The sequence below is a fragment of the Ostrea edulis genome, chromosome 5 (genome assembly GCF_947568905.1).
Source record: "Ostrea edulis chromosome 5, xbOstEdul1.1, whole genome shotgun sequence".
In the NCBI taxonomy this organism is placed as follows: domain Eukaryota; kingdom Metazoa; phylum Mollusca; class Bivalvia; order Ostreida; family Ostreidae; genus Ostrea; species Ostrea edulis.
The window spans coordinates 52,435,837-52,454,182 of NC_079168.1; the positions used below are offsets into that span (position 1 = coordinate 52,435,837).

The 18,346-nt window shown below is 36.6% G+C and overlaps 1 protein-coding gene and 2 long non-coding RNA genes across 3 annotated transcripts in view; 1 reads left to right on the plus strand and 2 right to left on the minus strand.

Annotated features, from left to right (window-relative positions):
* Positions 1 to 833: 833 nt before the first annotated feature.
* Positions 834 to 18,346, minus strand: part of LOC125652853 (uncharacterized) — a 79,342-nt gene continuing 61,829 nt past the window's right edge. The window contains exons 13-15 of the mRNA XM_048882293.2: positions 17,926 to 18,045; positions 14,809 to 14,898; positions 834 to 3,129 (exon numbers count right to left, since the gene is read on the minus strand). Of these exons, the coding sequence (XP_048738250.2) occupies positions 3,030 to 3,129; positions 14,809 to 14,898; positions 17,926 to 18,045 (310 nt within the window). The 3' untranslated portion in view covers positions 834 to 3,029. The remainder of the gene's footprint in view (positions 3,130 to 14,808; positions 14,899 to 17,925; positions 18,046 to 18,346) is intronic.
* On the plus strand, positions 7,015 to 8,159 carry LOC125673368 (uncharacterized). The gene is made up of 2 exons (XR_008802869.1): positions 7,015 to 7,240; positions 7,801 to 8,159. It is a non-coding gene; the product is annotated as an uncharacterized LOC125673368 (long non-coding RNA).
* On the minus strand, positions 8,156 to 9,487 carry LOC125646272 (uncharacterized). Its single transcript, XR_008802868.1, has 2 exons — positions 9,397 to 9,487; positions 8,156 to 8,487 (listed from the first exon to the last, which is right to left on the minus strand). It is a non-coding gene; the product is annotated as an uncharacterized LOC125646272 (long non-coding RNA).

Consider the following 18,346-nt stretch of genomic DNA (forward strand, 5'->3'; position numbering starts at 1 on the left):
CATGAACCCTAAATCATGGGGGTAGTGAAATTCCAAATTTTAGCAGAGGCTCAAGTGCTACCTTGATGTCCAGGAATAAAATTTTTTGAAGACTGCAATTTTATGGTTTTGGTCCCACTCCTCAGGGAGGCAGAAACCATGAAATTCACAATTTTTCTTCCCTTTTACCAACATATGCTATATACCAAAATTATTTAGAATTGGTTCAGCCGTTCAAAAGAAGAAACTGACATGTGTTTGTGAAACACAAATTGCCTCCGATAATGGCCAATTCCAAAGATGGCCAATGCCACAAGGACAAATATCTTGGTACCAGTAGAAAGATCTTGTCACAAGAAATGATCAGGTGCAATATGAAAGCTCTAATATTTACCATTTAGAAGTTATGACCAATGTCAGATTTTTTAAAAGTAGGTCAAATTCCAAGGTCAAGGGTCAAACATTTTGGCACCCACGGAAAGGTCTTGTCACAAGGAATACTCATGTGAAATATCAAAGCTCTTACAATTATCGTTCAAGAGTTATTAGCAAGGTTAAAGTTTTCAAAATGTAGGTCAAACTCCAAGGTCAAGGGTAAAAAAATCTTGGTACCCATGGAAAGGTTTTGTCACAAGGAATACTAACGTGAAATATCAAAGCTCTAGCACTTGCCGTTCAAAAGTTATTAGCAAGGTTAAAGTTTCAGACAGAATGACGGAATTACAGAATGGACAAAAACAATGTGCCCTTCGATCTCGGGGGCATAAAAATGCACAACTACGGAAGAAAACAGATAGCAATAGGCCACCTAACAACTCAGGTGACCTAATAAATACAATGAGCAAAGCCATATATACATGACAACAAAATAATCTTTTATTCAATGTCCAAACATATTTGCATATTGTGACAACATGATTAAAGTATAACAACAGAAATGGAAAACAATGACAACAAAATAATAAGAAACAATGTCTACATAACTTGCATAAAATATCAGGTATAAAAATAAATCTGCCCACCTGGGTAAACATAATATCTAATAAACATGGATTAGATATACAACATGTAAGTACATATCTTCAAATGAAATACAATGTATGTTTCACAATATGCTTTTGAATGAAAATACTGATATAGCATTAATTCTAATACAGCTCTATTCTCCTTTGAGATATTTTAAAAACAATAACAATGACTTTTTGTAGCATTTTCATAAAACCGATACAAGAGATGCTGTCACACTGTATTCAGAGAGATTACAATTATCATTTTTATAAACTACATGGTATGTTGAGAAAATGTGTTAATGCAAGAGACACATAGGCCATATTCCTAACCTGAGTGTGAATTTTAAGGCCTTTCTGTGGTCCAACCCTAGCCCTAGGGCTTAAGGTGTGAACAAACTTGAATCTACGGAACATGGGGATGCTTGCATTCTAAATTTTAATTTGACAAACCAAAGCTATGAAATGGATACTAATTTTCCTGTTCTGCATATCTATAAAGCTAAATTCTAATATGCAGCAGCAATGTAAAACACAAATGCCCCCAAAAGTGCCCATCCTGATGAAAGACTTTACATAATACATGTTAACACTAAGACATTACTATTTTGGACCCACCCTAGAGCGAGAACCCTGGGGTTGTGAAATTCACAAATTTAGAACATCCTTTTCTGCATTTCCTAAATTTGCAATTAGCTTTAATACAGTGTCAGTAAAATTAGAGAAGTCTTTCAAATGATAAAGACAATAATCACTATGATACTTTGGCCCCACCCTTGTGTGAAAACCCCTATTTCTGGAATCATGAAATTTATCATTTTGGCAAAAGGATACCTGCTCACTCTAAATATCAATTTTGTTTCAATTTAGTATCAATAACATTAAAGATGTTATGTAAATGTTTCACACATAAACAATATATACCAAGTTTGGCCTCACTCTCAAAACAGAACCTCTACCCTATGATCATGAAATTTACCATTTTTGTAGAGGCCTTCCTGCTCTACATGGTTATGCATTTAGTTTTTCTAACAGATGTGCAAGAGAAGATTTTTTGAAAATTGGTCAAATTTTTGCCCCACCCAGAGGAACAGGAGTCCTGAAATGCACAATTTCTGTCCCCCTTGTCCCAAAGATGCTTCATACTAAATTTGAAAAGAATTGGAATGGCAATTATCAAGAAGAAATAAAATATGTTCAATCATTAACACATAATGATGAATGCGAACCAATTACAACAGGACACCTAAGTCACTCGGATGACCCGAAAAGTAAAATAAGAGGCCCATGGGCCACATCACTCACCTGAGTCACCTTGGCCCATATTTAAAGATTTTCCGTACATATTTGCATGTAAAACTTTGATCCCCTATTGTGGCCCCTACCTTCCCCCGGGAGCCATAATGTTAACAAAGTTGAATTGGCACCATGTCAGGAAGCTTTTATGTAAATGTAAACTTCTCTGGCCCAATGGTTCTTGAGAAGATTTTTTAAGATTTTCCCTATAAAATTTTATGCAAAACTTTGATCCACTATTGTGGCCCCACCCTACTCCTGTGTTCATGATTTTAGGAAACTTGAATTTCCACTAAGTCAAGAAGCTTGCACATAAATTTCAGCTCTCCAGGCCCAGTGGTTCTTGAGAAGAAGATTCTTAAATGATCTCACCTTATTTTTGCGATTATCTCCCCTTTGAATGGGGAATGACCCTTCAATTGAATAAACCTGAATCCCCTTCACCCAAGGATGATTTGTACTAAATTTGGTTGAAATTGGCCCAATAGTTCTAGAGAAGAAGTCAAAAGTATGAAAAGTTCACAGACAGACGATGGACAAGTGATCAGAAAAGCTCACTTGAGCTAAAAATGTTTAAAGATAACAATAGGCATACATAGTGTATATACAGACAGACAAATATTGATCAGAAAATCTCACTTGAGCCAAAACATTAATGTATATACTTCATTAATTCACATTATATCACACTTTAAGCTAGTGTTTATGAATCTATTGGATCTCACTTTCTCTGACAGTGCGTTGCTCTTACTCAGGTATCACAGGACTGGAAAATGCTGTTTCACTACTTTCTTGGCACAATAGACGATCATTTCTCATCTCCTTTGCATATATTTTGGCTTCATCCCTAAAAAGTTAGTAAAATTGACAACAGATTGCATATTCTGAAATACACATGACAAACTTTGTAACATAAGCCATTTCAAAAAGCCGACAGTTATTTTTTCCACTTTCATGCATTGTTAATAATTCGCAAGAATAATCACTTTAGTCTTGCAATGTATAAATGTCAGTTTCTAATTAAACAAGAGGTACTGTAAGCAATGCTCACTAAGAATACCCCCCGCTTACCCCAATCTCCCAAAGGGTGTTGTTAATAGGTATAAATTACCTCTTTCCTGAGTGTAAAAATATGGTATGCCTTTGTAGAAGAAAATGGAAGATATAGTCCGAACACAAACCCATGGTATAAACCTATAATTTTGACCTTGAGATCAAAGGTCATAAAGAGGTCATGAATGTACATGACACATAGTCTCATGGTGATACACCCATGTCTTATGGTACGACTGTCAAAACCCTATAATCAATTAAGACCTTGAGGTCAAAGTTCAAGGTCATATAAAGGTCATGAAGGTACCTGACACATCGTCTCATGGTGATACACTCATGTGTCAAATATGGTATGCCTATGTCAAAGAACAAAGAAGTTATGGCCCGGACACGAATCCATTGTAAAAATCCTTTAATTTTGACCTTGAGGTCAAGGGTCAAGGTTATATAGAGGTCATGAAGGTACTCGACACATTGTCTCATGGTGATCCACCTGTGTGTCAAATATGGTATGCCTATGTCAAAGAACAAAGAAGTTATGGCCTGGACACGAATCTGCACAGGCAGACAGAGTGATTCCTATATACCTCCCAGAACTTTGTTCGGGGGGTATAACAATTACTGTGGAATTATTTAAATTCATGGAAGCCCATTATCATGGATTGTTGAGATTTCAGTTTCGTTGGGATACAATATCTTTTCTTCAAAACATCATATAGATAGATGTAGCAGGGTTGTGGATAAGCACTCACCAATCTAAACAATATTTTCTGTGGGTAATCCACACGGTGAGCGATATTTTCCCAAACATTGTTATGTTTTCTTTGTATTTCATAATCTTGCATCCAGTATTAATAAAATGTTATATTAACTAAAATTCGTATTGTTTACATGTACCGGTATGTGATTTATTCTCAGTGAGCCTCAGAGCAGCTCATGGCATTTATTTTGAAGGGGTCTCAAAACCCCAGGCTAGAATTTCAGCGATTACCAGGGATTGAGGTCATTCACACAGATATGGTGTTACAATACGGGACTTTCGAGATACGGATCCACTCTGACTTTTATCGCGCGTGGAATGTAGTTGTAGGGCATGTCACTTCCAGATTACAATAACAACTAAGTAAACAAACATGGAATATTTCAATTGCTATCAATTTCCTGCATTTAAATGCTATCTTTGAAAGAAAGGAATCACTACAACCATTTTATAGGAAAATACAATTGATTAAATTATGCGAGTCGGCGCGGGAAATAAATTTAGGGAATATCTTGAGGATATCGGTAAAACTTCACGCCTTGCATCCAATGGTACGCGTCTAAATGCGCCTTTTCCCTTCCATCTAATTTACACCCAGGTACTAAGCACCAATAATGACTTGGATCGTCATCGTGGGACTGCGCATAGCTCTTTACGGACCGTCTGTTAGCGAAACACCATATGTATCGATGTCAACTTTGCCCTACAATTGGCTATTATCACGTGACCGTGGTGTATAAACGTCAAATATAATTGGTCGTTCCGGCATATCCCGAAAGTTCCGTATCAGCCATGGCTATCAGATGCTTCAAAGTGGTTTGTTTGTGGTGTCAAAATCATTAAAATATCAAAGAACATTTTATTACTTTTTAAAGATCAAAATTATATGAAATGTGGGCCCATGGATCACAATGTGGGCCTGTGAAGTTGAAGAGTTCAGGGACCAACAAGGTTTCAGTTGTTAACCATAACCCTTCTGTTGTGGTTTGACATTCTTAGATATAGGGGTACCCATGAATTCTAGCGATTCCACCCACAGTACTACTTTTGTTTCAATTGACACACATTGCTAGTCACATTTGTTCAGCAGGAGAGTCCTGTGTAAATGTTTTATCACATGGTGTCTCCATTTGTGTATGGCAAACAAACTCACCAAATGGCTGACCAAAAACTGAAACAAGGCGCCAATGGGCCACATCACTCACCTGAGTCACCCTGGCCCTGCCATTGTTCAGCTGTTGTGATTTTTAAAAGATTTTTTTTAAATCAATATTCCCATGAAATTTGTTGACCCCATATTGTGTCCCAAAAGGATCACATCATAAATGGATTCACATAACACAGAGATGCCTCAACCAATATAACTCAGGCCATATTTAACAAGAGATGTTTGTAAAACACATATGCCCCCCATGGTGCAAAATTGAAAAGGGTTATACACACACACATCATTTGATTGAGAGTAGTATTATCAATTCAAAATATTGAGCAGACAATATCTTTCTATGTCAAGAGTGGATTGACCATGTGACCTAAAAATCAATAGGGGTCATCAACTCCTGAAGATGTACCAGTGTACCAAGTTTGATGTCTGTCAAGCAAAGGGTTCTCAAGATATTGAACGGACAGTATATTCCTATGTCCAATTTGACCCTTGACTTTTGACCATGTGACCTTAAAATAATTAGTAGTCATCTTCTCCTGAAGATGTACCAGTGTACCAAGTTTGATGTCTGTCAAGCAAAGGGTTCTCAAGATATTGAGCGGACAGTATATTCCTATGTACAGTTTAACCCTTGACCTTTGACCACGCGACCTCAAAATCAATAGGTGTCATCTTCTCCTGAAGATGTACCAGTGTACCAAGTTTAATGTCTGTCAAGCAAAGGGTTCTCAAGATATGGAGCAGACAGTATATTACAATGACCAGTTTGACCCTTGACCTTTGACCATGTGATCTGAAAATCAATAGGGCTCGTCTTCTCCTGAAGACGTACCAGTGTACCACGTTTGATGTTTGTCAAGCAAAGGGTTCTCAAGATATTGAACGGACAGTATATTCCTATGTCCAGTTTGACCCTTGACCTTTAAACATGTGACCTCAAAATAAATAGGGATAATTTTCTCCTGAAGATGTACAGTGGACCAAGTTTGATGTCTGCCAAGCGAAGGGTTCTCAAAATATTGAACGGACAGTATATTCCTGTCTGGTGTGACCCTTGACCTTTGACCATGTGACCTCAAAATCAATAGGGGTCATCTTCTCTTGAAGATGTACCAGTGTATGAAGTTTGATGTCTGTCAAGCAAAGGGTTCTCGAGATATTTAACGGACAGTATATTCCTATGTCCAGTTTGACCCTTGACCTTTGACCATGTGACCTCAAAATCAATGGGGGTCATCTTCTTCTGAAGATGTATTGGCGTACCAAGTTTGATGTCTGTCAAGCAAAGGGTTCTCTAGACATTGAATGGTCAGTATATTCCTATGCCCAGTTTGACCCTTGACCATATGACCTCAAAATCAATAGGGGTCATCTACTCCTTAGGATGTACCAGTGTGCCAAGTTTGATGTCTTTCAAGCAAAGGGTTCTCAAGATATTGAGCGGACATTATATTCCTATGTCCAGAGTAGATTGACCCTTGACCTTTTGACCTGAAAAACAATAGGGATCCTCTTCTACTCATAACTAACCCACATATGAAATATCATTATCATCAAGTGAATGGTTCTCAAGATATTGAGCGGACAACACATGGTCTACAGACCGACCGACAGGTGCAAAACAATATGCCCCCTCTTTTTCAAAGGGGGGCATAAAAATATGTTTGTTTCCCCTCTCCCGACCTTAATTTCAGGAGGGTAAGTAGGTAGATAAAAAGTTTTTTTTTAGCCAGCAGAATTTAGTATGAATAGGGGCTGTAAGTCTCGTTTCTCGTCACTTCCGGTGAAGCGTTTCCGGTGACAAACAAATCGGATTCAGTATATACGAGTATAGAATTGGGCCAACTACACGTCCGAAAAACCAATGCTTATGCGTAAATCAGAGAACGCTGTGTACCACAACCATTTGTTATGTTCCTGTTTAACAAGTTGACGTATATTGTCAATGCAGTGGTTCAAGTGTCGATGGAGAACAACCAGGTAACTGCATGTATACGTTCATTTCCACCTTCATGAATGATTATTCGATAATTACGCAATTCATTTGTACTTTTAATTCAACTGACTTTTTCTCTTTTAATTCAAACAACTAGGCCTATTATCGTTAATAATTAGACATACAAATGTACAATGTAACTCAAGTAGATAATTTTATGATGTGGCTAATTTTGGGGGGTGGGGTGGGGGGGGAGGTTTATGGTTATATTATTGCCCTTTACTTCACTGGTTTTTATTATTATTATTTAAGCAATTTGGAGAAAATAGTAATATTAAGATAACTTGATTATGTTTGTAAATATTTAGCAAGAAATTACAGGGGGGGGGGGGGGGGGGGGGGGGGGGGGGGGGGGGGGGGGGGGGGGCGGCGGCACTTCTTGTCTAAAGATATAAGGAGGCAAATGCCGGAGATAGTAATTTCAGTGGTAGAGAATTTGTAGAATGTGTATCTTCTGTACGAGAATAACTGACGCCTCTTTATTGTGGATTCTCTTTTTATAGTCTTCATTGTACATTATATATAAACTTTTTCTTACATTTAGAATTCAGGAAGAGTATTTTCTCCCTCAAGTCCAGCCATCCTTACTATCACCTGATACAGGACTAGCTTTTGTGCAATATGCATTATTGTGTTTCGATTGTTTGGACTACAGCCGACTGCATGCAAATTCTCCGGATCATGAAGGACTCTTAGTGGACAAAGAACATTGCAAAGTGATAGAATTTTATTGCTGCAACTTGATTATTTGGAGAACAGCTGACTGCAGAATTATCTGGGATCATAAAGGACTCTGAATGGACACATACCATTAACAGAATTATACTTTCAATATTTTCATTCCTGGATGGATTTAAAATCAACATGTATGATAAAATATACTTAATAAAACAATAACAATCAGCAGTGCATTTTTATTTATACTAAACTATTTGACACACACGAATTATTTTATTCATAAAGGATTTGCAAAAAATAATAAATGAAGAAAATTATATCAAATTTTAAAAGAAAAACAGTGCTTAATTCCAGTCGTGGGTTTTGCGGGAATTCTGCTGTGGAGCACATGTTGATCCTGTATTCAAAGTTGAAAAATAAGTGATTGCACCATTAGGTGTTACACAAGTCACTGCTTTGACGGTAAGTCAGCACTTACAGGAACTGTATGTCATGCCGTGGGTATCAAGGTGTCCGGGAATATTTCAAGAGACTGGTTTCAATGGCATCTAACCTAAATAAAAAAATGAAATAGAAATCATTTTCATGCAATACGTTTCTCTTTATCTCAAGGAAGTTATTGTAAGCCTTAATTCTTGAATTTAGTTGAAACTAATATTTTTCTATACATAAAACTGTGTTTATACAATTCGAAACTGGTTTAGGGAGAGAGGATAGAAAAATTCAATGCAGATGGAGAAAGTTTGTTTAATAATAATATTCCCAGTAAACAGTGAATACAGTTGTACGAACCTTAAAACATAACATATTACATGAATGTTATCAAATTATAACCCCCCCCCCTTTTTTTCCACAAGTACCAACCGAATCTCAATGAATCCACTTTCTAAAAACAATAATTTATTGTTTTATAATATTAAATACTATCACTTCTTTTTGAAAATTGTGTAAATATTACATTTATCAAGGTTTAGCTGCAATAATGTAGCCCTCTCCGAGTTTATTAATCTGACCCCCCCCCCCTTTTTTTTAAAGGAGAGGATATTATTGCAGCTAATCAAGGTCATGCACGCACGACACCGATAAGAAATCAGTGATGAAATTTTGTTGTATATGTCATGGAAAGAGTACTATTTAGTAGTGCTACAGCTGCTGTGTCTAGGAATGTTTTTTTGTAAAAATTTTCTCTATTGATCGTAAAATCATGCTCCCTCCCCCTATAAACATTTCATTTATACAATTTCAAGCGTGACTGCATGTGACGTATAACTGTATACATTTTGATTTGTGGATTGTAAATAAATACATGTAAATCTATTTATATTTACTTGAGCGTATATGTAACTAAAGGCTGATGATCGGTATGAAGGCCCTAGATGTGGTAACAAACAAAACCAAGATATTTATATTTATCTAATGGAAATCAAGTTTACTACCGGTATTAGAATGCATTTATACTGACCTGCAAAACTTTCCCCATAACGTCCAATTCTTTCCATCGTCCAAAACAACGATAAAAACTGCAGGATATTTCCAACTTGTATGATTTCATGCAAACCATAAAGGTTTGTTTGTCACCGGAAATACTCAAATATCGCGTCATCTCGTTTTCGAGCTTACAGCCCCTATAGTATGAAATTCCCATGACCATCAAAAAAGCCTGATAACAAAACGTCATGAAGCACATCATTCCATGTTTCCTAGTCAAACTTGTAAAGTCGGTACATGCGGAAAGTTCTGCTTCGATTGCCACATTTAGCAATTAAGGGAAGGTGTTGATATTTCAGACAGTACTCCATGTATTTCGGAAATGTTCAATATCCACTGAACATAGATATATATCGTATATGTATAATGGTTGATTTGACAAATACTCAGGTTTCATCAGATTTTTTCTACTATTTATGCCCCATATTAACACTTAAACAAATCAGGTAGAATGTTGTAACTATGGACAATGGCGTTATTTTGGACACATGGTGTTATAACTTTGGACAGTTAGGCCTAAAAAAAAAAAAATTAATTACTTGGTTCTCAGGCCTGCCCGCATCTCTTTTAACAATGTGCATTACCCATTTTTATCATTAAATGAATAAAATAAAATTTCTCTCATGCGCTCGTAAGGTGCTAAAAATATACGGAAACCACGACCGCATTTTTGACTCCCATCAGTAAAATGTTTGACAAACATCTGGATGATACAGACACATGCAATCAAATCACGCCATACATAATAGTTTGGTTTGAGTAATGGCGGCCCCCATATCTAACCCATGTTGTCGCTTTCGCAGACCTGATTTTGCATGCAAATAAAAAAAGCTGATTTAAAGATCACCCCTAATAGGCTGGGGGCTGCCTAGGCCCCCAGAAGCTTTGGGGTAAATGGTGCAAAATCCTGCATTCTGAGCATTTCCTGGCACTTCTTTTTCACTTTCAAATTGTCTATTTCTTATACAAAACTTTTGCTATCTTCATAGCCATTACCATAACAGAGGAAATTAAGAAAATTTGGGTTATAAGAGTTGGGAGATTTTTACATAGTGCCTTTATAACATATTAATCATGAAGTATTGCTAAATGAGGCGAATAAGGGGGAATTACGGATGACATGACCGGTTTACTTTGTTTTCTCATGAAAGGTACTGTACACTTATCGAAGGTAAGACTAAAAAAAAAATATTAGGGAGACGAATTTCGGTTCCCGCGAGAAGGTACTGATAAATCCCTGTTTATTATTATCGTAAGTCAATGGATTTATATTATTTTGTAGTTACCAGAAAAGCTTTGATTGGCTCTACCAGATTTCATGCAATTTTCTTGTTGATGTACTGTTCCAGTGCCAACCATCTACGTGACGAGTAATTGATATCTTCATGGCATAATTAGCAAAAGCCCTTCCCGCTAACATTAATCAACGTTCACCTTTTCTCCAACCACTCCCATCTCCATGGGGTTTTGATACCTTTATAGACTTCTTGAACACTTTTATTCTCCAACCCAGGTCGTAGAATTTTGGCATCCATTACGGATTTTTACCGCGACCAACATTCTCAATTAAACTAACAACAATTGGTTAAACAATACACTACTAGCTTCCAAGAACCAACATACATGCCAACTTTTCCGATTTGTGCGGGATTCTCCCGATTTGAAGCAGTTGAAAAGGCAAATCCCGATATCCCGATCGGGATTGCAAAAATACCCTGAAATCCCGATTTTCTAAAAATATCTCCCATTTTACGACAACAAGCCCCCATTTCCAACCGGAATTTGAAATTCCGTGTCATTTCTGAACTGGCCAATCAGAAATCGGGACAATAGTCGGGGTGCTTATTGGACAGTGTGAAGCAAGTTTTGATAGTAATCAATCGGGAAGACGGATTTCAATTTGACATATCCTTTACACAAACGTGAATGACAACGATGATAGGCCTAGTGTCACCACCAAACAATCGGACATTCCCGAATTTTGCCTCTCGCTGATAGCACCCAAAATATGCAATAAGGTACGTCAGATATAATTTTTTTCCAACTATAATAATATAGGCTATCCGAATCTATCTGTCTATCGCGATGTATTATATAGTGTAGTATTCAATAAACTTTGTGATGCGTAATTCGCACAAGTCTGTACTGAATTTTATATTAGCAAGTAGTAATTTACAAGTAAAAACGTATATTTTGATGAGGTTTTTTTTCTGGTAATTATTTCAGATGTCATGGGTGCAATGGTTTTGTTCGCAAACTTCATAGCAGGGCAGATCACTCCTTTTCTGGTTGCAATGCAGATTGTTCCACCAGACTCTGCAAGCCCATGTTTACAGACAAGCAAGATCGCCTTTGAAGTCGTACCTAAATGCATGTGCTTTAATTAAAATTTTGATATATAGACCAGCCAATATTTATATGGTGTAAAAGGATGCAACTTTAAGTATTATTTGATAATATGTATGTGACTTGTTGTTGGAGAGGATTTTTTTGCACAGAATATAGATGATTTTAATAAAATATTTATGTATATCTTTCAAAGTTCTTTTTTTTTTTTTTTTTTTTTTTTTTAATAGTTTTGTTAAAGTTAATGGCCAAACACACTTGATGTTGTGTTAATATATGATACATGTACAATGATTAGATTGATATTTTATTTGAAAAGACAAATATTTATTTTCATGGTAAAATGTCGTGAATTTTGAGCATTGAAAAAAGGTCGTCGCGCGCAAAATCCCCCATGGGGATTTTCAAAAGTTGGCATGTATGAACCAATGAAATTGTGTTACATCCAATGATGAAAGATAGTATAAAAGGATCTAAAATAGATTCATTGGACAAAAATGGTTATGTATAACTATTTTTAAAAAGCGGAATACAAATTTATAAGCGTATTTCACAAATTTAAAGAGTGGAATTCCGCTAAAAAGCATAAGAAAATCAGGTCTGCCTTTGCAACGACATTTTGTCTAAAAAACAAAGACGGACGATTTTAGGAGAACGTTTTTGGGTTTACGATCAACTTCTAGAGATAATCGATAATGTACCTCGCCCAAATGACGATAAAGGATGGTATGTGCAGGAATAAACTGAACAAACTCGGCAAAATTGAGTGCTGTATCAAAATGAAAGTAGAAGCGCTGAAATCTGAACGACATGTTTTGATACGTGATTTACGCTTTAAACACAAAGATGACATAGGCTTACAGCAATTAAGCACACTTAAATAAAAAACAATATTATTGTTTTCATCTGTCAACTCCATTTTGTAAACATACACATGTAACAGAAATTACAATGCATTATCTGATTCACTGGGTTTTGACACAATCTGAGCAAACTGGTATATATCGTATATGTTCCCTCAAATATGCTTTTACTGTGCAGATAACACAGTTGAGCAAATTCAAGGGGTTTATCCCACTTGTGAAAGCTGAAGGGCTAATCACCAATTGCCACATAAAAAGAATATAGAAAATGCAAGAGAAAATCAAAGTACTGAAAAGCGCTAAGCTGACTTCATGAATTCCGTCTGTAATATTAATGAGCAGGAACAATAGTAAAAAAAAACAACCCACCAGTTCATGCGTTACTCTTTATTTTTGCACAACTAGATAATACATTTCCTGTAAGGAAATAACAAATATGGATTGGATTGGAAACAATGTCCTGAAACTTTTCAACTTATTCAAATATAAACTTTATATGATGTTTTTAAAAACCCTGTCCTTGGATCAAGAAATTTACAATTTTGGTAAAGGACACCTGCTCTTTTTCAAAAATATCTATAATCAGAATTTAGTATCAGTAGCATTACCACCTCTGTGGTGGTCTAGAGGTAGAGTGTTCGCCCTGCATGCGGACAGTCGGGGTTCGAATCCCGGCCGCGACAGACCTAGGTCGCTAAAACAGGTAGTGACAATTCCATCGCCAAACCCTCGGCATCAGGTGTGAATGTCACGGGTCCTTGGAGATGGCCTTAAAAACGGGTGTCACAGTAGGTGTGGCACACTAAAGAACCCTCACTGCTCAATGGCCAGTATACGTCAAACAAAGGCCTAAATTTTTGCAGCCCTTCACCGGTCTTGGTTACGTTTCCATATGAATTAAAAATTATCGAGACATTTAACAAGATACAATTAATCAATAGCATTAAAGGCTATGCTATTCAAATATTTTAGACATAAACACTTTATACCCAGTTTGGCCCCCACCCATCTTCCCAAATCAAGGGTTTCTGATCCGCTACGCTCCGGCCCCCACCCTGGATCATGAAATGCTCTATATGACGATGCAATTTTTTCCCCTTACAGATGTGATATTATAGAGTATTTTTGGAAACATCAAGTTTTGGTGGAAACAGGCTTTCAAGTGACATTTTGCAAAAAATAAGGGCCATTTTTAGGGCAAAATTATTGAAAAACAAGGGCCGTTTTAAGGATTTTAAAGGGCTTTCTAGACAAAAATAAGGGTTAAATTTACAAATCAATAGGAAAGAAAAAATGTTTTTATTCACCATTTGCAAGAGCAATAATACAAAATCTAATTACCCACTCAGATCATACCAGTGGTCATCAACAGCCATATTCAGCATTCAGCGCAAACCATGATATAATTCAGGTGGACTCCTATGGCTCACAATCAATGCTGAATATAGCTGATAACCATCAAGATGTCTTCCGAGATGTACATTTAATCAACATATTCATTTTCTGAAAGTATACTAAGACTAAATTTAATAAATTCCTACACTTACTTTATGTCAAATTTATTTAAACTTTCAAAATTTGAAAATGTAGGAATTTCAACAAAAAATTAGGGATTTTTTTTTTTAGGATTCTAAAGCTCAAATAAGGAAAATAAGGGCTGTTGTAGAAAAATAAGGGCCCGCTTGAAAGCCTGTAAAAGACTACCAGCTCTATCCATTTAGTTTCAATTTAGTATCAAAAGCACTAAAGAAAATGTTATTTTTATATAAAGTGTTTTACACATATACACTATATAACAAGATTGGCCCCACCCTGGGGTCAAAACCCCTACCCCGGGGATCATGAAATTTACAATTTTGGTAGAGGCCTTCCTGCTCTACATCATGATGCATTTAGTTTTTCTTACATATATGTGGTTCTTGAGAAGAAGATTTTTGACAATTTGTCATTTTTGGGCAGTTTTTGCCCCACCCCTAGGGCCCCAGGAGTCCTGAAATTTACAATATATGTCCCCCTTGTCCAAATGATGCTTCATACCAAATTTGAAAAGAATTGGACTGGTAGTTATTAAGAAGTTAAAAATGTTCAATTGTTTAACGCACGACTGACGACAACCAATTGCAATAGGTCACCCGAGTTTACTCATGTGACCTAAAAATCTTGGTATTTGATCTTACTTGTAAGGTTTTTGGTCCTCAGCAGACATATTCCTCCAAGTGTGTCCCAGAATCTTGCTGATGTGGGAGGTGTGAACACCAGGGTTAGCTCTAAAACAAAGAGAAATCAAATGGGGCATCAGATACAAGTTTGTCATATCACAGGTGCGAGACCAGCATTACCCATATACAAATTTGTCATATCACCAATGCGAGACCAGCATTACCCATGTGAGATTACGATGTAATGTTGATTATGATGTCATGTATTTTCTTTGATTTATGTTACATTTAGAAGTAAAATTCTACATATTTCAATTTGATATATATAGCTTTCTGAGGGGCAGTCTTGGTTGCACATAAAGCGTAAACCATTTTGGGGTATGCTCTTTCTGACGGTTTCATTAGTTTTGGCACTGAAGTTCAAATGAGGATTTTGATAATTCTAAATCTTCTCAAAGCTCCTGCACTATTGCACTAAACTCTAGATAGAATGCAGAGAAAAACAAGAGGTACTGTGAGCAATGCTCACTAAGAATACTCCCCGCTTACCCCAATCTCCCAAAAGGTGTTGGTAATAGGTAAAACTTCAGTATTATGATCCAAAAGGTATCTAGGAACACAGCATCTCCATGCGATGAAAAAAGCCATTAAAGAATTTAAATGGAAACCATATTGCTACTTCGATGTCCAGTGCACGTGACCTTTGACCTTTTGACCCCAAAATCGATAGGGAACATCTTCATCCCATGGGTAGTCCATATGTATGATATGGTGACTGTAGGTGGAAAGGATAACGCTTTAGAGCCCGGAAACCATATTGCTACTTCAATGTCCAGTGCGCTTGACCTTTGACCCCAAAATCGATAGGGAACATCTTCATCCCATGGGCAGTCCATATATATGATATGGTGACGGTAGGTGGAAAGGATAACGCTTTAGAGCCCGGAAACCATATTGCTACTTCGATGTCCAGTGCGCTTGACCTTTGGACCCCAAAATCAATAGGGAACATCTTCATCCCATGGGTAGTCCATATATATGATTGGTGACGGTAGGTGGAAAGGATAATGCTTTAGAGCCCGGAAACCATTGTGTCTACAGACGGACGGACGGACAGCCCGATTCCAGTATACCCTCCCCCAACTTGTTGCAGGGGGGGGGGGGGTATAATAATCCTTCATAATCTACTTGCATTGGATAGGGAAATTCCACCTTTGGAACGAGACTTGCTATCTAGGACTCAGCAAATCCCCATCCTAGACAGCAAATCTTCAGAGTTTTCATTAAGAGCCAGCACCCAACGATTTCTTGACACCTTCTTTCTATAGTCAAGGCAAAAAAGGTAGTGCTCTATCAGATTAATTCAATGAAACACGTATTGTTGTTCGGTTGTGGTTGGTGAGTAAGGCATTCTTACAAAAACACTTCACAAATACCATTTTCCAGTTTTGCTTTCAGCAATCCCAATATTCTTTTAAGCAAAACGAAAGTAGCGTCTGTATCATGATGTTGAATCTTGTTCAAATTTACGATAAAATTTCTATCATAATATTATGTTGAACTTTTGAATTGTTAGATTTATCATTGAAAACAGTGAATTAATACTAGCATTGTTACATCATACATGAATAGAAGTGAACCGTTGGTCATTACTTTTATAAACTACTTGCCTCTTTTCGTCATTTTTCCTCTGCAGTAACTAGGCTTAAGGGGATACTATCTAGCAAGAGGAAGGCATGAATGTGTTAGGATGAGCAAGTTCTGCTTCTTTCTTTCTTTTCATGTAAATTAACACATTTTGCTGACATCAATGCTATATTCAAATGCCTAAAAACAAGGAAATGCCTCCTAAGCTTTAATTTTTTTCTGGGGGAGGGGAGAATGCCCCCGTACCCTAGCAGATTGCACCTTTGGTGCTCATATATTTCTCCTCCTACTTTTTCTGATTTCACCTGCTACTTCCAAGTTAATTGAAAACCCTGATCTTGTCCCCTTGATGGAATTTCCCGATCCCACACTTGTACTAATGAAGGATTCTATTAGTATCACAAATAATACCAAATTATCAAGGGACACAACTCTAAAATGACGAAAAATTCCAAATGATTTTCTTTGAAAATGGCAGCTGAACTAAGTTATCAACTTTTTCTGTTTTCACATTATCAAGGTACACAACTCAGAAAGGACAAAAGCAAAAGTGAGTATAGTTTTTGTGTCACAGTAGGTGCCAGTACAAGAACTCTCTCTCACCACCAAAACATTGAGTGCCATGCAAAGGTCAAAATTTGTGGCACTTAGTGATGGGCAATCGGACCAAAAACCATAATCGATTATTGGCAATAATCGGACACATGTAATCGATTAATAATCGATTATAATCGGAATTGGCATTTAAGTGTTTCCCGAACAGAATCATTAAATGTATGGAAACAACATTTGAATTCTTCTTTGTTTCATTTGTTCACAGGTAAATAAATCAGAATTTCAATATATCAAGTAATGGAATTTATCTATAATCTCAATGTATCAAAGATATCAGAGATAGGCTCCTTATTTGACTGTTGAATGTCGTTCTTGTTGCCGTCCTCCATAGCTCCCGCCATTTTGTTTGCTTATTTTTGATCGGGTTTTGACATACAGAAAATAAAATTTGAACAAAGTTGAAGTGATTTTGCGGATTTTTTTTGGTCAACGATGTCGGTGACTTTTATTTTGTAATCGATTAGTAGCATCGTAGGTCTCTCAATGACCGACAATCGATCATCGGCGACAATCGTTTCATCACTAGTGGCACTTCACCTAAAACTGATATTTTTAAAGGAGTATAAAATTCTCGGACAGGATGCACATAAATCAATAATTCTGATGAAAATGCAAAAACAGCCACATTCCTTGTTTGAATACCATATTTATTTTAAATTACAAACTGGATCTTTCTAGTTATCAAATCACCTTAGCTTTATCACTAAATTGAATACCATATAAAAGCACTTTCACAACAATATCCTTTTCACAATCAACTCTCAATGAATTTCTTGCGATTGTACTCACTCAATGAATTTCTTGCGATTGTACTCACTCAATGAATTTCTTGTGATTGTACTCACTCAATGAATTTCTTGTGATTGTACTCACTCAATGAATTTCTTGCGATTGTATCTGCTAAACATCATAAATCCATTCATCCAGGTTGTCTTCCTGTGATCTATTTTTTCTGGTTTACTAGCATTGTTCTTGTTTTCATCTGTTGAACCTCTGCAAAAGATTTGTGATACATATTACCAGTCTTTGAAAAAACATACATACATGTATAACTATTTCAAACCAAATATATAATCCCATGTTGCTACAGGCTGAATCTCACACAAGCTTTTCACAACACCAACACACAGTGCAAAAAAGAACATCTACATCCTATACTTTCTGCTAACCCTTTGCCAGGGGTGTACAATTACCATCGTCCAACACTACTGATTGTCGGGTGAGCAAAAATCAATGCTGATTAGCCTGTCATGCTAGTAAATCTACAGGGAAAGTAAACGCATTATCAATTGTA